This window comes from Xenopus tropicalis, chromosome 4, assembly GCF_000004195.4.
Source record: "Xenopus tropicalis strain Nigerian chromosome 4, UCB_Xtro_10.0, whole genome shotgun sequence".
Taxonomy (NCBI): domain Eukaryota; kingdom Metazoa; phylum Chordata; class Amphibia; order Anura; family Pipidae; genus Xenopus; species Xenopus tropicalis.
Genome location: NC_030680.2, coordinates 30,260,009 through 30,279,210, shown reverse-complemented (window position 1 = coordinate 30,279,210; position 19,202 = coordinate 30,260,009). Strand labels below are relative to the sequence as shown.

Here is a 19,202-nt window from a genome sequence, read left to right as displayed (position 1 = left end):
ATATGGAACCTGTTATCCAGAATGCTTGGGGCCTGGGGTTTTCCGGATAAGGGATCTATCTGTAATTTGGATCTCCACAATTTAAGTCTGCTAAAAATGATTTAAATACTTGTTTTGCCTCAAATAAGGATTAATTATATCTTAGTTGGGATCAAGTACAGGTATAGGACCCATTATCCAGAATGCTCGGCACCAAGGTCATTCCGGATAAGGGGTCTTTCCGTAATTTGGATCTCCATACCTTAAGTCTACTAAAAAATTAATAAAAAAATAATTAAACCAAATAGGATTGTATTGCATCTAATAAGGATTATTTATATCTTAGTTGGGGTAAATTACAAGGTACTGTTTTATTATTACAGAGAAAAAGGAAATCAGTTTTAAAATTCTGAATTATTTTATTAAAATGGAGTCTATGGGAGACGGGCTTTCCGTAATTCGGAGCTTTCTGGATAACGGGTTTCCGGATAAGGGATCCCATACCTGTACAAGGGACTGTTTTATTATTACAGAGAAAAAGGAAATTATTTTTAAAAATTAGAATTATTTGCTTATAATGGAGTCTATGGGAGATGGCCTTTCCGTAATTCTGAGCTTTTTGGATTTGGTTTCCAGATAAACATTTGTTTATGGTATATCTCCCTAAAGACCATAATAAAACTTTTGTTCCATAGCTTGATCTTTGCCATAACTGGATATGAGTCCATCAGAGACTACATTTTGCAGATCGCCACAATCTTAAAATCCACTCAACTAATAAATGGGCACTTTCTTCTGTAGGAGGGGGTCATTAACTGACCTACACTTGTAAACTGCTGCATTTGTTTTGAATCCAATGTAATCATATAAAGCATTTGAGAAATTGGTGCTAAGTGGTCTTTAATTGCTATCAAAAGAGTATTTCAGGTTGATTTGGGGAAGATGAGGGATGACGTGGGTTAATGTTAGAAGCTCAAGGTACCCTGACTGGTGAGATAAAAATACTGTTGACAATCAATAGAACAAGTTAAGTTAATAACCAACTCAATGTCCAGTGCCTATAATAGAGTTAAAATAATATTTTTCCCAGAAGTGATAACCATTACCCTTGTTAATCCCTTTAAACCTTTAGTTCACCTGGACAGTGCCCAAGGAACTATTTGATTTGGTGTTGTTGAAAAGGAAATGATGCTTTTAGCCCATGTTACTCATAATAAGGAAACACGTAAAGCTGGGAAGAGTAAACAACTCCTGAATACAAAAGCACTTGTGAAATCTGATTTCTGTGTCACTAGCAAGCATGCCCTCCTTCCCTGCCTTTGTTTGTTTGTGGTGTGCTGCTAAACCCAAATGTCTTCCTTGTGGAGGGTGTCGAAGAAAAAAAAAAGTGACTTTGTTCCAATTAATCAGCACAGGTATAGGACCCGTTATCCAGAATGCTCGGGACCAAGGGTATTCCAGATAAGGGCTCTTTCCATAATTTGGATCTCCATACCTTAAGTCTACTAAAGAATCAATAAAACATTAATTAAGTATTCCCTTTTTCTCTGTAATAATAAAACAGTACCATGTAATTGATCCCAATTAAGATATAAATAATCCTTATTGGATGTAAAATAATCACATAGGGTTGTGATTGTTTTACATTCAATAAGGATTATTTATATCTTAATTGTGATCAATTACATGGTACTGTTTTATTATTACAGAGAAAAAGGGAATCATTTAACCATTAAATAAACCCAATAGGGCTGTTCTGCCCCAATAAGGGGTAATTATATCTTAGTTGGGATCAAGTACAGGTACTGTTTTATTATTACAGAGAAAAGGGAATCATTTAACCATTAAATAAACCCAATAGGGCTGTTCTGCCCCAATAAGGGGTAATTATATCTTAGTTGGGATCAAGTACAGGTACTGTTTTATTATTACAGAGAAAAGGGAATCATTTAACCATTAAATAAACCCAATAGGGCTGTTCTGCCCCCAATAAGGGGTAATTATATCTTAGTCGGGATCAATTACATGATACTGTTTTATTATTACAGAGAAAAAGTGAATCCGTTTTAAAATTCTGAATTATTTGATTAAAATGGAGTCTATGGGAGACAGGCATTCCATAATTTGGAGCTTTCTGGATAACAGGTTTCTGGATAAGGGATCCCATACCTGTACTAAGGTTGTTCTTAAATTCAGACACATTTCACTGGTGTTTGTTGCTGTTATCTTCTCAGCCCTGATGCCCATAAGCCATACACTGTATAACTAGTAACTGATCAGATTATTAGCTTTATAAATAAATATTTTATATAAATATTTTAAATAAAAAGTGAAGAAAAGCTTGGAAATCTGCCATTGAGTAAATGTAAACATTGTCTTTCTTCTGTCCATGGATGAAGGTAAATTGGGCATTGCTACCAGTGATGAGCGAATCTGTTTCGCTTTGCTGAAAAATTCGCAAATCTTTCAAAAGATCTGTGAAACGGCAAAAAATTAGCGAAACGGCGAAAATGTTGTGCGGCAAAAAAAATTGTCAATTTATCTTCTATAATGCATGTTCTGGAACATTCAAGGTTTGCATGGTCATGGCAATAATCTCAGTCTGGAATGTTTGACATTACATGTGATGAGACGACATGTGAAGAGTTGAGATAATATGGGGTGATGATGAGTAACTCAGCATATATACTGCAAAACAAATCACTCTCTATATTTCTAGATGCTTCTACAGGTATGGGACCTATTATCCAGAATGCTTAGGAGGTTTTCTGGATAAGGGATCTTTCTGTAATTTGGATCTCCATAACTTAAGTCTGCTAAAAATCATTTAAATATTGAACAAACCCAATAGGCTTGTTTTGGCTCCAATAAGGATTAATTATATCTTAGTTGGGATCAAGTACAAGGTACTGTTTTATTATTACAGGGAAAAGGGAAATCATTTTTAAAAATTAGAATTATTTGCTTATAATGGAGTCTATGGGAGATAGCCTTTCCGTAATTCTGAACTTTCTGGATAACGGGTTTCCGGGTAAGGGATCCCATACCTGTACTTGTAAACAACCTTCAGCTACAAACAAGCTTGGCCAAAGTTTAGCGAAGCTGGGCCTATAACATGAGGCCTCTGTTAAAGCTTCTCAAATATATTGAAATAAAACTTCAAAATAATCAAATGTAGACTTATCCTCACGTATCTAATTTAACAAGTTACTGTAAACTTTAGTAGTCATGAAAATATGGAGATAAAGCAAGCAATGCTAGTTAGCAGCAAGATGAGCCAGCAAGGTATTGTCCTGTATTAAAAGGGGTAACATCCATGATAAATAATGTGCGCAGATGGGTTCACACCAATTATCACAGAGGCAATTATTTATTAATCAAAATGTGCTCCTTGCGCTTGTATAGTTTCACAAGCTCTGTCTTCCAGTTATAAACTGCACCTTTTGACAGGAACCCCTTGCGACCACAATGCTGTTAAAATGAGGCATTATAGGTAAAAAAAAGCATGCAATTGCACTAGAAACTGCACTTTACATAGGGAAATGAGTCCTTCAATGTGATCCAGCAAGTAAATGGTTAACTATCTGTCTTATGAGCCATTGATGACCAGGTTATTGCAAAGCCACAAGAGAGAGAATCCTAATTAACCCTTGTTCTACCAGGAGTTGCAGGCATTTGTCACTTTCCCAGTGTGAGTAGGGTAAGTAGGGTATATTTTTATTGATACTATGCAGCTTCTATACACACTGCACAGCAGAACACTACATTGTAGAACAAGCATGGTCGGTACAATAATAAATACAAAAAATCAAACTGCAGTTACATTCGAAATTAAGTTTTACAGAGACAATAGGATGTCCCTGCCCCATAGAGCTTACACTCTAAGTGGGTAGGACCAAAATAGACCAAAAAGAGTGCTGCAGTTTGTTTACACAATTAGTTTTTCTCTTTACATCAATTATTACTACTCCCCTAAATTTTCTAAGTGAAGAGTTGACTTAATCTTCTTTTTTGAGAAGCCTTATGAACTGAAGCTGTAAAGAGCCTGATAATGCAAATCACTTAAAGACTCAAAAACTTAAAATATAAAAGGGGTCACTGTTGGTCCTGGGGGAATCCTGGCGCCCCCTGCGTGCTGCACTCTGCAATGAGTGGTGGATAAAAGTCTTAAAATTAATACATAGGGCAGTATCCTTACTGTGTGCCTTAGGGCTGCCACTCTGCATGACATACAAGGTAGAAGTGGGCACTGGGTGGAAAGGGGGGATGCCTACTGCCTCCCTGTAAGGAGCATCTCATGGCACTCCTCTCCACTTCAGCACCACATCCAAAATGGCGGTACTAATGCCAATCACGTGGGGCATGGTGTTGGAGCAGTGATATCATCACCTAGGCATGTGATGTCATTGTGTTGCCCTTGCCTTGAGAATTCAAAAGACATAGGGGTTGATTCACTAAAGGTCGATAAAACGAGTCTTATTTATAGCAGGCGTCAAAATTTTTATTGCCTCTTATTTTTTGCGACTTAATGCTCGATTCACTAAAAGGATAGGCGTCATAATTAAGAAGCGATGTTCTTTACGTTATTTAACTTGCGATGAGCGTTTTTCTTGCATTAATTCCCGCCACGTGCGTTATTTTGCACTGCGCGCAATCTATTTTGCTGCATGCTATATTAGCGCACGATATTACGCATATAACCATTACTTTCGGCAAACTACTGTACTGAAAATGACCATTTCCCTGCAAACTGGAGGCTGCGTCACTCTGGGGCCAACACATACTTGAAAAAATCCCAAGTCCATATTGTGTTGCCAAAAGCTCATGAACTGTACTTTTCTATAATTACCGCCTGCCCCAAGTACGTGTTATTGCATAGTTTCAATACCCAAATATAGATCTTGCTCTGTGAGTTCCGGGAAGTACCTAAATTACTATTTTGACTTTGATCTTCTGGTTTCTGTCTCCCTGCTTCAAATTGGTTCACGTTGATTTGCCTGAATATGACTTTGAGCTTTCCAAATGCTTTGGATACCACAAATTGGAACACAGCTTCCTCCTTATTCCTGACTTCAACCCCAGTAAGGACCAATGGGCCTTGACACTCCCCCATCAGCCCCTATTGAGTGCTGCCTAACACAAGCAGTGGGCTCAAACCAAAGCGCATTCCGCACATCCCTGAACTAAGTGCAAATGTCTGCAGTTATTTGTATAATGCCCCACGCATGTTCTCATGGCAGATTGTGGCCTTTTTTGCACTTTGCACATAGCGGGTGATATTATCAATGACCCCTAATGTAAATTAACCCTACTGCCAAGTATTCCGAGCAGCTTTATAATTAGTAATTGCATTACTGTACAGAAGATTGTGAAATAACAATTTGTGTATGTTGAAAACAAGGAAACAGAAACAAAATGCAAATATCTTTTGATTTGCTTCTGTTTGAAGAGGGGTTGTCTCATTTTTTTGTGTTAATAATTTGTTTTACATAGGAATGCTGCACATAAAAACACACTTATATTTAGAATAACTGGTAATACAGTCATGTTTAAAGTGAAATAATAAAAGGCTCAGTAAAACAGATGCTAAAGGGACGTATTTAAAATGCTTTATTGCATTCTACAAAGAATAATGAGGTGGCAAGGGGATTAATAATGTACAGTTTGCTGCTGGTTGATTAAGAAAGTGATCTTCAGGCTGAATAAAGGAAATAATTTTTGGATTTTACCTAAAGGGTAAATATAAGATAATAAAGGTCTTATACAATAAAAATCTCTTTTATTGATGTTCATTTACATAACATTCCACATACGATTTCCTGTTGCTTATCATATTAAATGACAGTTATTATTTTAATTTTCCCACACAATATTCGTTCGTCTAATAAGAATTGTAATTTTAGTACATTAACTAGGTAAGTAACTAAAAGTACCATAAAGTGCTTTCTTTGTTTAAGTTAGAACTTTCTTATTTACTGACACTGTACTGTATATAGAACTATAAAGATATAATATCATGGTCTGTTGTGCGAGTTTAAAGGAGAAGGAAAGTCAAAATCTATTAACCACACTATTAAATAGTACTACTATTGCTGTGTAAAAACGCTATATTCCTTGATTTACAGAGATACACTGCTAAATTCTACATACTTGTTTAAGTGAACGGCGCTGCCATCTTTACTCCCCCCCCTTCCCCCCCTGCGTCCTTCTGTGTCAACCCCCCAGCAGGCTTCTACCTTCACAGTGCCTCTCTCCTAACTGGAGCTGTGTTGTGTCCAGCAGCAGCCCCCCTTCCCGCCACCGCCTACCTTCACAAAGCCTCTCTCCTGTGTTGTGTCCAGCAGCACCCGACCCCAACGCCCCGCCCCCCCCGCCGCGGCAGCTACATTCACAGTGCCTCTCTCCTGTGTTGTGTCCAGCAGCACCCGACCCCTAACCCCCCGCCGCCATTTTCTACCTTGACAGGAGCTGCCTTTCTCCTGTTCGCAGCCGCCGTCGCCTTTAACCTTCAGAGTGCCTCTCTCCTCCATTGCCACACGTTCTGCTTGCGTTCCCCCTTGCCTGTGTCTCATGCTGACGCTGCTAGGGGGAGCCTCCTGTTTCTGCGCATGCGCCACCTACAGTTCTAAGTCGCTGAGTCTGGGGAGGAGCTATGCATTATGGGAATCTTCTCTACCCAGCTCAGCATTTTTCCTTACTGTTTGGCTTCTGATCCTCTGAATGGGAGAAATATGGGGAGATTTAAGGGCACTATTGAGATAACTGAAGGTATGCCTGCAGCTTGAGATTAACTCTTTACTAGCCTTTCCTTCTCCTTTAAGTAGGAGACCCATGGTTGCAACGTTGCTATAAATTTTTGCTTTGTTAGAGACAAGTAAGACGCAATCTCCTCCATTGGGTATATTTCATTCACACTTGCTATCCACTCCTCTATTGTGGGGGTGTTAATATCCCTCCATTTCCTTAGAATTAGAATTTTTGCTGCTAGTATCAATTGTATAAGGAGGTTTCTTTTAAATCCTTTCTCAGGCTTATCCGTATGAAATAACAAAATTAGTTGTGGATTAAAATATATTTGGCAACCAAGGATCTCCTTACTTATTTTTTCTACCTGTTGCCAAAAGAGTTTTACGGCATGTAAACCATATATGGGACAATGTCCCTTTGTCACTGTTTCACCTCCAGGATATATCATCAGACATTAAATGCATCTTATATAATTGTGTTGGTGTTTTATATCTATATGATAAAATCTTTTATGAATTTTCCTGAAATGTGTTGCTTATGGAGCATTTTGCTACTAATCTAAAAGATTATTCTCATTCTTGCTCTTCCGCTTGATCTGTAGTTCCTGCATCCAAGTGCGCATAAAACAAGGTAAGTTAACATACTTTTTCTGTATAATTATTTCAAACAAATAGTTTTGGAGGGCACACCACAATTGCTAAAGCAGAAATAGCTGGCTTTGAAACAAATACAGCAAAAAAAGAGAAAAAAAAATGGTGCAAATGAGAATCTGTTCCCCAAGCCCACATAGGGGAAACAGAATATTAATACAAATCAATCAATTACTCAATGCACACCTACACAACCACAAGAAGGCAGCAAATGATATGTTTAACATATAATGCCCTTTATATGGTAAATATTCACAAAACAGTAAATACAATTACAATGCATTTTATACATACCACCAGAAAAATATAATAAAACAGAAAAAGCACACGTGTGGATTGAGAAAAACCCCAACGTTTCGGAACACAGTCCTTTATCAAGGACTTTGTGAATCCTCTTGACAAAGGACTGTTTCTGAAACGTTGGAGTCGGTTGGGATAGACACTCCCATTTAATTAATTTTCTCTTTTTGCCATTGGAATTTAAAGTTGGCTTTTAATTGGTTTTCCATTTTCTCTGGCAGGAAGACTAGAAAGAGTTTCCAATATTGTCATATTGGTTTTATAGTTTGACAGTTCCCCATATTCCTTAAGTTCCCTTAGTACAATCTGTAATGGTGTATGTGGTTTGGTCAAGAACAGTAATAAATCATCAGCAAATGCTGCAGCTTTATATTCCTTTGTCTGAACAGTGAGACCTGCTATATCCAGGTTTTGTCTCAGTGCGATTAACAAATTATCCATACATAAAACATATAACAATGGTTAAAGTGGACACCCTTGCCTAGTACCATTTCTAATTTTGAATATATCAGAAAATATATTCACTTTAATATATATTTACTTTCATTTTGGCCATTGGTATGGTATATAAAGCCATTATTTTATTTACATAAGTTTGTCCCATTCCTGACTTCTCCAATACTTTCTTAAGAAAAGTCCAGTGTACTCTATCAAACACCTTCTTTGCATCTGTTGAAAGAAGCAGAGAAGGTGTCCAAGATGGCTTGCCGAGGTCATCACATTTAGAATATTAATTGTATTTTCTTTACCTTCTCTACCTTTTACAAATCCTTCTTGATCTCTATGTATCCAACTTGGTAGGATAGGATTTAGTCTGGTGGCCAAAATGTTTCTATAAAGTTTCAAGTCAATGTTTAATAAAGATATAGGTCTGTAACTGCTGCAATAAGCTAGGCCCTTTCCTGATTTAGGTATGACTGAAATATGTGCGAGTAAAAATTTTTCATTTGAAGGACATGAGGGGCTTATCGCATTGTAACAGGGGGCTAAGTGCATTGAAAAAAACTTGTAGAATTACCCTGTGTAGCTGTCTGGGCCTGGGGCTTTATGTAATTTTCAATTTTTAATAGCTGCTAAGACTTCCTGGAGTTGGAAGGGGGAGTCCAATTTTTTAAAGACTGACTTGTCTATTAACTGTAGTGAGTTTTTACCTATGGTACATGGTGTATGATATAAAAGACCTTTAATGAATTTGTATCGACCATTTGGGTCACAGAGAGTTTCTTCTAGTTTGAAGTCTAAATTTTTACGTAACGCTATTGCTACACCCTTGGTTTTTTGCTCTGGGTTGTTACTACAATACCATTGGGAATAAGTGCCCAGTTTATGTAGTGGTTGTGGGTTTCCCTTAAAATGGGTCTCTTGGAGTAGGACTATATCTCCTCTATTTTCCTCATTATGTTAACTATGTGTTTTCTCTTTTCAGGGACATTTAAACCATTTACATTAAGAGAGAACATCTTTAGTTTACTACCCATCTTTGTTATTTGGTAGGTATAAACATTCAATTTTGTTTCTCGCACAGCAGACTACTGACAGTGTCGTTTGGTATAAGCAAAAGAAAAGAAAGCATTTATTATAGTCAAACTTAACATTAACAAAACTTTTAACAATGAACCTATTAAGTAACTTTCATCAGTAGTAGATAATCATTTGCAAACATATTCTGTAATGGGCATATTGCCCTAAGGCAAATTTTTGTGGACAAATTATTTGTCATGCTCATGTGTGTGGGTGAGGGGGGGGATTGGTGTGCTTTACCAGATTTCCGCTCCAGCTCCTGAAAATATTGTCAGCAATTCTCTGTTGCGTTTGGTGAAGATATTTTCTATATGTATCAAAAATTATGGGGTGCTCTCACATGAGCCATTATCATTGGGTTGCCCCTGGGGGGTTTATGCGGTGTTTGTTTCATCCTCCTCTGTTTCATTTTGGGGGCGTTGAGGCTTCATCCCACGGTTCCTTATAAAGAAGTGGCGTTAGTTTGGGTAGTTGAACAAATTTAGCCCATTCTGCGAGGTCTACTTTCTGTGTGTTGCAGGCCTGTAAAAACTTCTGGATGTTGTCTGGTGAAGTCATTGTTTTTCTTTCTATTGTAGCTTTTATAAAGAACAGGTAGCCCCATCGGAACAGGATTTGTTTGTCTTTAAGTATATCTGTTAGTGGTTAAAGTAATCCCCTCTGTTGGAGAGTGTACCAGGGGCGATCCTGTAAAACGGTAATCTCTGTGTTTTCATGCTTGGGCTTTTGTCTCTTCTTTTTTAACAAAACTTAGCAGACAGCATATAACATCTCTTGGTTTTTCATTAGGTAGGCCCCTTGGTCTCAGTGCCCTATGCACTCTTTCGATTTGTATTTCACTTGTATGAGGTTGGTCCAGTATAAAGTTGAATATAGTTTGCATTGTTTGTTTCAGGATTGACTATTTGTTTCTGGTAGGTCTCTTATCCTGAGGTTTCACTGTCTGCCCTGGTTATCGAGGCCTTCAACTCTACAGGTAAGTAATTGAATTGCTCTGCCTTGCGTTTCTGTGATCGCCAGCAGTGATTCTAATGTAGTCTCCACAGATTAAGACCTATTTTCAATGTTCACTGTTCTAGAACGCAATGGTGCAATCTCGGCCTTTAGGTCAGCTACTGCCTCTTTTAACGTTGCTTTAATCTGTGCCGCTAAATCTAGGAAGTCTTGCTTTGTTGGTAGTGTTTTAAGATAAGTAAGAGTACCTTGGTCTGTATTTATAGATTCTTTGTCTGCGTCTGTTCCCACTGGCCTACCCGCCTCAGAAACAGCCTCATGCACACTGTCCTGCTCCGCTGTCATCAGAAATTTCTTTAGGAACTTTTGCGACTCGGTAAGTTTGGTTCCTCCCTCTGGGGGTCCCTGTTTTTACCGTGTTTCAAATAGATTTCTCCATTTTTGCTCGGAGCTTTGCCAGACAGCCAGAGCTTTTTGTCCATCTTGGCAGGCAGTTGGCCATGCCATCCCCCTATGGTGGCATTGTGATGCAAAAATTTTGTGAGCTCTTAGGTGTCAAAAGGGAAAATTATGGAAAATGCAGTGTTTTTTGCGCCTCAAATCCAGCTTGAGTTAGCAAAGTAACACAATGTTTCCTGCTTATTTGCTCTAGCCCAAAGCAATAATAGATCAGGGCTTGAGTATTTCCTGTATCTGAGTATGCCCAAGTTGGTTGATTTACAAACCTTACTCAATGAATAGAGATTGTTTTGCACAGTGCTAACTTTATTGTAAGGCATAGAATTAAAGAAGAAGGAAAGGTAAAAACTAAGTAAGCTTTATCAGAAAGTTATATGTAAATACAGCCATAAGCACTCACAGAAACGCTGCTCTGAGTCCTCTATCAAAAGAAACACAGGATTTCTTGTCTCTTTTATGTAAACATGTTGTTCCAGTGTCTGACTTCCTGTCTCAGACAAATCCTTAATTCCCATGGCCAGAGTCTGCCCAGCTCTCTCCCATCTCCTGCTCCCCCCTCCCATAAGAATGTGTGATCTGTGCAATAATGGCTAGACTGCAAACAGGAAGCTATTTAAAATGGCAGCTGCATAAAGCAAATGGAGAAAGCTTCTAGGGCTCTTTACGGCAATGCTTTCTGCAGAATAAATATAGTGTTCTAGGTGGCACTAATGTGGTGAATCTATTGGCACTAAAATGTAAAAATGACTTTCCTTCTCCTTTAAGACAAAGGGTTCACTACAGTTGTCAAGAAAGTGGCACTGTGGATAAACCCCCATGCACTTGGCTTTATTTCAGTTCAGCACAAAAGAAATGATCTGATATCTTATAAACACATGTTTAGCCATAATCGCTATACAATGGCAGGGCTTGCTATGAGCAATAATAAAAGTAGGAGCTGCACAAACCAATTATCATTGCGGGTGCTTAACCCATTTATTAAGCCATAACCAATTCAACGTTTCAGGGGGGGGGGTTTGAAGTGTCCACCTTCCTTCGTCAAGAGCTCTTGTTATGAGTTTATAAGTCTCATGCAGTTCTAAAAATAGAAGGGAATAATGTGGCCAAGGTAATCCTGGTACACCATATTGTTTTACATAAAGCTTTGTGATCTTTTTTATTTTCTCTTTCTTACACTTAGATGGGGATGGTGAATTTTGTAATTCATTTTAGGAAGCATGCTCAGTAGAGGCTGAACCCAAAATCCCATTGCAATAAAAGAAGAGATTTGAAGTCAATAGTAAATAATAGGGTAATAATAAGGAAACTAGTGACAACTACCAAGAATTTCTTATAATCTGCTCTGAGGGTCATAGTCTGCCAGCATAGGTAATTTTGAAGTGAAGTAAAAATGGCTGCTGAACTGGTCTTAAGAAACTGGTATACTCCCAAATGAGGGACAAACCTGACCCAGCTAATAAAACCAGGTTTAAAGTCCCAGAGTAGAGTCTGTTGGGCTGTGTTGTTGGCATCCTGCTTTTCTCCAAAAATGCCACACTCACACGGTAACTCAAACACAAGCTACAGATACTGTAAGTTTCTCAACTGAATTCCTCCATGTGACAATTGTCTTGGACCAGAGATAGTTAAAAAGATCCCCAGCACACCAGATGCACAGCCTGAGGAAACTGCACCCCCTGGTATTCAATGTATTGAAAAATAAAAGCCCACACAACAGGTCTTTGTTCAGGAGGATTAACACGTTTATTTCAAAACTGTGACATTTCGGGGACACGCCTGAGTGTCACGGTTTTGAAATAAACACGCAGGGTTAATCCCGCTGCATAAAGACCTATTGTACTGGCTTTTTTTACTTCAGTACCTTGGACCAGAGATGCCAGTCCCTTAGGTCCCGGATTGCCATCCCACAGGCAAAAATGTAAATCGCCGGTGGGATGGCATACGCGGCGGCGCGACTTCAGTGAAGTTGCCCAAGTTGCATCGAGAGGAAACTTGCGCGATTTCAGCAAAATCGCGCCGCCACGTATGCCATCCCACCGGCGATTTACATTTTTGCCTGTGGGATGGCAATCCGGGGAGATTAGTCGCCCGCGAACAGGGAGTTTTGTCGCGGGCGACTAATCTCCCCGTGTGCCAGAGCCCTTAGATGTTGGAAGCTACACTTTAGCCAATCATTCATGCCTAAGGATGCAATAATTTAGAGCACTTGCAGGAAAATAACTTGGAATCCATGCTTTATCAATACAGGTATGGGATTTCTTATCTGGAAAACCCATTATCCAGAAAGCTTTGAATTAGTGAAAGCCCCATAGACTCCAATTTAATCAAATAATTCAGAATTTTGAAACTGATTTCCTTTTTCTCTGTAGTAATAAAACAGTACCTGTACTTGATCCCAACTAAGATATAATTACCCCTTATTGGGGCAGAACAGCCCTATTGGGTTTATTTCATGGTTAAATGATTCCCTTTTCTCTGTAATAATAAAACAGTACCTGTACTTGATCCCAACTAAGATATAATTACCTCTTATTGGGGGCAGAACAGCCCTATTGGGTTTATTTAATGGTTAAATGATTCCCTTTTCTCTGTAATAATAAAACAGTACCTATACTTGATCCCAACTAAGATATAATTACCCCTTATTGGGGCAGAACAGCCCTATTGGGTTTGTTTAATGGTTAAATGATTCCCTTTTCTCTGTAATAATAAAACAGTACCTATACTTGATCCCAACTAAGATATAATTACCCCTTATTGGGGGCAGAACAGTCTTATTGGGTTTATTTAATGGTTAAATGATTCCCTTTTCTCTATAATAATAAAACAGTACCCTTTAATTGATCCCAACTAAGATATAAATAATCCTTATTGCATGCAAAACAATTCTATTGGGTTTAATTCATGTTTTATTGATTTTTTTAGCAGACTTAAGGCATGAAGATCCAAATTACAGAAAGACCCCTTATCTGGAATACCCTTGGTCCCGAGCATTCTGGATAACGGGTTCTATACCTGTATACAAATTTTGAAGTGGGAAAAAATGAACAAATATAATTGCTACCGAGGCCGTTAGTTGGTTAGTAACAGCCCATCGACAAATGCTCATACAGATACCCAAATTATAATCTCACAGTTTGGGTGTGAGAATTGTCGAAGGCAAACTTCTGGCTTTAATACCAAAAAAACCCTATCATTTAAATGACTGTAAGCACAGGAGTCTGAATGTAAATGGGGATTGTATGTCCCTGCCCTCCTCTATACACAATAAATGTAATCCTTGTGTGGTTTAGGTGTGATACACCTAGCTTTTAGTTACACAGGGGGTCAGACTTTCTATGCTCCTTAGCTCTGCATATTTACTGAGGTGTGGGCACTTGACACAAGCGTAAGCCAATCTTTTTCCTGGAGTTACTCTTGTTCTACTGATATCTGGAAGCCATTTGCAGAAGCTCCTATTAACTGGGAATCTGGCATGTGTGTCATACATTAATTACATTAATAATCCATTCAATCAGTTATCATGTCCTCTTTGTACAGGTATGAGATCTGTTATCCAGAAAGTTCTATATTGCTGGGAAGGCCATCTCCCATAGACTCCATTCTAAGCATATAAATTGATCTTTTTTAAATCATTTTTTTTTCTCTGTGGTAATAAATAGGGATGTAGCGAACCTAAAAAAAAATGTCCGCGAACCCGTTCGCGAACTTTCGCCGGAAAGTGCGAACGTTCGCGAACTTTGCGAACCCCATAGACTTCAATGGGAAGGCGAACTTTAAAACCTAGAAAAGTCATCTCTGGCCAGAAAACTGATTTTAAAGTTGTTTAAAGGGTGCCACAACCTGGACAGTGGCATGCAGGAGGGGCATCAAGGGCAAAAATTTCTCTGAAAAATACGTTGTTGACACAGCGTTGCGTTTTGTGCTGTTAAGGGGAGAAAACACACTACATTCCTAAACTTATGTAATAAACTGCTTTAAAAAGTCCGGCATCTACATTCCAATCAAGTCGTGTAAAGGTTACGGCCGGTTCACACGCAAAGACAAAACGCCGCGTTTACTGCAACGAAAAAAAACGCAAAAAGCTTTAATGATACTGTCAAGTGTGCGAATATTAGTTTTTACTAGTTGCTTGTCACCTCCAGGACGTTCGTCCCGTCGGTGGGAATATTTCTGTAGTGGTGTGTTTAGCAGTCACCGTGCTTGTGCACACGTGCATGGTCAGGCAGAGGTAATTCAATGTACAGTGACGTGAACCAAAAAACACTGGTTCTGCAGTGTGGGCCCAGGTTTGTCCTACCTTTTCGATCACCTGTGGTGACCATAAAAGATACGATTTTGCCGCCGTTGCAGAATCCTGAAAAATCAGGAATGTGTACATTCCTAAAAAATTATGTTTTTTTTGTTGCAGCCACTGAAGCACAGAGGACAGAAAAAATATGTTAGATAGATGGTATCATAACCAATCCTGAGGCAGAACCTTTAAAAAATCGAAGATACCGTACCAAGCACAGAAGACAGAAAAAATATCTTAGATAGATGGTATCATAACCATGCCCCAGGCAAACCCTTTCAAAGAACTAAGATAGGGTGACAACAAGCACAGAAGACATTAAAAACATCAAAGCTAGATGGTATAATAACCATGCCCCAGCCAAACCCTTTCAAAGAACTCAGATAGGGTGACAAGCACAGAAGACATTAAAAACATCAAAGCTAGATGGTATAATAACCATGCCCCAGCCAAACCCTTTCAAAGAACTCAGATAGGGTGACAAGCACAGAAGACATTAAAAACATCAAAGCTAGATGGTATAATAACCATGCCCCAGCCAAACCCTTTCAAAGAACTCAGATAGGGTGACAAGCACAGAAGACATTAAACACATCAAAGCTAGATGGTATAATAACCATGCCCCAGCCAAACCCTTTCAAAGAACTCAGATAGGGTGACAACAAGCACAGAAGACATTAAAAACATCAAAGCTAGATGGTATCATAACCATGCCCCAGCCAAACCCTTTCAAAGAACTCAGATAGGGTGACAAGCACAGAAGACATTAAAAACATCAAAGCTAGATGGTATAATAACCATGCCCCAGCCAAACCCTTTCAAAGAACTCATATAGGGTGACAAGCACAGAAGACATTAAGCACATCAAAGCTAGATGGTATAATAACCATGCCCCAGCCAAACCCTTTCAAAGAACTCATATAGGGTGACAAGCACAGAAGACATTAAACACATCAAAGCTAGATGGTATAATAACCATGCCCCAGCCAAACCCTTTCAAAGAACTCAGATAGGGTGACAACAAGCACAGAAGACATTAAAAACATCAAAGCTAGATGGTATCATAACCATGCCCCAGCCAAACCCTTTCAAAGAACTCAGATAGGGTGACAAGCACAGAAGACATTAAACACATCAAAGCTAGATGGTATAATAACCATGCCCCAGCCAAACCCTTTCAAAGAACTCATATAGGGTGACAAGCACAGAAGACATTAAACACATCAAAGCTAGATGGTATAATAACCATGCCCCAGCCAAACCCTTTCAAAGAACTCAGATAGGGTGACAACAAGCACAGAAGACATTAAAAACATCAAAGCTAGATGGTATCATAACCATGCCCCAGCCAAACCCTTTCAAAGAACTCAGATAGGGTGACAAGCACAGAAGAGTAGAAGAGAGAAAAATTCAGGATTTACCTGTCCAAAAAGTTTGGCTTACAATTAAGCCAGTAGGATTTGCACCCTAGTTTGTACGGTGGTGGAGGAGGACGCTAAAGGACAGCTGTGTGTGGTGTCAAGCGGCGTGCAGAGAAGGACAGCTGCATGGGCAGTCAGAACAAGTCTTCCGGCGTGCAGTAACCCTCCGAGATCCATGCCTCATTCATTTTAATAAAGGTCAGGTAATCAACACTTTTGTGACCTAGGCGAGTTCTCTTCTCAGTTACAATCCCTCCTGCTGCACTAAAGGTCCTTTCTGAGAGGACACTTGAGGCAGGGCAAGACAACAGATTTATGGCAAATTGTGACAGCTCTGGCCACAGATCAAGCCTGCGCACCCAGTAGTCCAGGGGTTCATCGCTCCTCAGAGTGTAAATATCTGCAGTTAATGCCAGGTAGTCCGCTACCTGCCGGTCGAGGCGTTCTCTGAGGGTGGATCCAGAAGGGTCCTGGCGCTGCCTTGGACTGAAAAAACTTTGCATGTCTGACGTTACAGAGTGGCCAAAGTGCATTGTCCTTGCAGGTGTGCTCGTGGGAGGATTACCGGCACCTCTGCCCCTGGAATGTGGAGTGACATCACCCTTAAAAGAATTGTACAACATGTTTTGCAGGCTGGTTTGGAAATGCAGCATCCTTTCGGACTTGTGGTACGTTGGTAACATTTCTGCCACTTTATGCTTGTAACGAGGGTCTAGTAGCGTTGCCACCCAGTACAGGTCCTTCTCCTTAAGCCTCTTGATACGGGGGTCCTTCAACAGGCATGACAGCATGAAACACCCCATTCTCACAAGGTTGGATGCAGAGGTATCCATCTCCCCTTCCTCGTTATCAAGGACTACGTCCTCATCCACCACCGTCTCCTCCCCCAGCCACGTACAAGACCAGGGCTCCACAAAAGGTGACCACAAGCCCCCTGGGAAGCCTGCTCCTGTTGGTCTTCTGCCTCCACAAAGCCACCTTCCTCCTCTGACTCCGCTTCTGACACCTCTCCCTGCGTTGCAGCAGGTGCCTGGGAACGTTCTGGTGATTCCGCCCAGAAATCAGGCTCTTGGTCACGCTGGTCTACAGCGTCATCTGTCACTCGTCGCACGGCACGCTCAAGAAAAAAAGCAAAGGGTATTAGGTCGCTGATGGTGCCTTCAGTGCGACTAACCATATTTGTGACCTCGTCAAAAGGGCGCATCAGCCTGCAGGCGTCGCGCATAAGCACCCAGTAACGGGGGAAAAAAATCCCCAGCTCTGCAGATCCAGTCCTACCACCCAGTTCAAATAGGTATTCATTGATGGCTCTTTGTTGTTGCAGCAGACGTTCAAACATCATTAGCGTGGAATTCCAGCGAGTCTGGCTGTCGCAAATTAAACGCCTGACTGGCAAGTTGTGCCGCCGCTGAATGTCAGCAAGGCGTGCCATGGCTGTGTAGGAACGTCTGAAATGGCCAGACACCTTCCTGGACTGCCTGAGAATGTCCTGCAATCCTGGGTACTTCGAGACAAACCGTTGGACTATCAAATTTAAAACATGTGCCATGCAGGGCACATGTGTTAAATTGCCCAGTCTCAGTGCTGCCAACAGATTGCTTCCGTTGTCACACACCACTTTTCCAATTTTCAGTTGGTGTGGGGTCAGCCACCGATTGGCCTGTGAGTGCAGAGATGACAGGAGTACAGATCCGGTATGGTTTCTACTTTCCAGGCACGTCATGCCCAAGACAGCATGACAACGGCGTACCTGGCACGTCGAATAGCCTATGTGGAGCTGGGGGTGCACAGGTGTGGAGGAGGACACAGCAGCAGAGGAGGAAGAAGCCGAGGAAGAAGCCAAGTTAGAAGACGACTTAGAAGACGACTTAGAAGACGAGTTAGAGAGCAAAGGAGGAGTAGAGGTGGTGGCAGACCCGCATGCAACCCGTGGCGGTGACACCAATTCCACTGTTGTTGAACCACGCATTCCCTGCTTCCCAGCCATCACCAGGTTCACCCAGTGGGCAGTGTAGGTGACATACCTGCCCTGACCATGCTTGGAGGACCATGTGTCAGTAGTCATATGGACCTTTGCCCCAACACTAAATGACAGAGATGCGGTGATTTGGCTCTGCACATGCTGGTACAGGTGTGGTATTCCCTTCTGTGAAAAAAAATTGCGGCTGGGTACCTTCCACTGCGGTGTCCCATTTGCTACAAATTGGTGGAAAGCCTCAGAGTCCACCAGCTGGTATGGTAAAAGCTGGCGGGCTAAGAGTGCAGACAATCCAGCTGTCAGACGCCGGGCAAGGGGATGACTCGGAGGCATTGGTTTTTTACGCTCAAACATGGCCCTCACAGAAACTTGGCTGGGGGCAGATGAGCAGGAACTGGAAGGCGGAGTGGAGGGTGGTTGAGACGGGTCAAGGACAGCAGAGGTAGAGCAGTAAGATGCTGGAGCAGAAGGAGGGTGGCTTAGCATTTGGCTGCTGCCTTTGAGGTGTTGCTCCCATAGTGCTTTGTGTTTGGCGTTCATGTGCCTTCGCATAGCAGTTGTACCTAAGTGGGTGTTGGGCTTCCCAAGACTCAGTTTCTGACTGCACTCATTGCAAATTACAGCGCTTTTGTCAGAGGCACACACATTAAAAAAATGCCACACTGCTGAGCCTTTTGATGTGGGCTTTCTAGCAGTAACAGTAGAAGTTGGCGGGTGCGTTGGCTGGCTGACCACAGGTGCCGATTCATGTTGTTGCCCTACTGTTCCCTGGGAGCTGTCCCTGCTTCTTCTAAGTCTTAATCTCCTCCTGCCTCTCTGACTCTCCGCTCCTCAGTCCTCTCCCCACACAAATACAGAGCAGTAGAAAGTAGATTACTAGCCAGAAAAACTACTTAAAC

The 19,202-nt window shown here is 40.7% G+C and overlaps 1 protein-coding gene across 1 annotated transcript in view; it reads left to right on the top strand.

Moving 5' to 3' along the window:
- The window catches only part of LOC100493606 (mucin-5B-like), a 104,751-nt gene that overhangs the window by 71,173 nt on the left and 14,376 nt on the right, over nt 1-19,202 (top strand). The window contains exons 31-33 of the mRNA XM_031901319.1: nt 9,103-9,166; nt 10,116-10,173; nt 10,418-10,527. Of these exons, the coding sequence (XP_031757179.1) occupies nt 9,103-9,166; nt 10,116-10,173; nt 10,418-10,527 (232 nt within the window). The remainder of the gene's footprint in view (nt 1-9,102; nt 9,167-10,115; nt 10,174-10,417; nt 10,528-19,202) is intronic.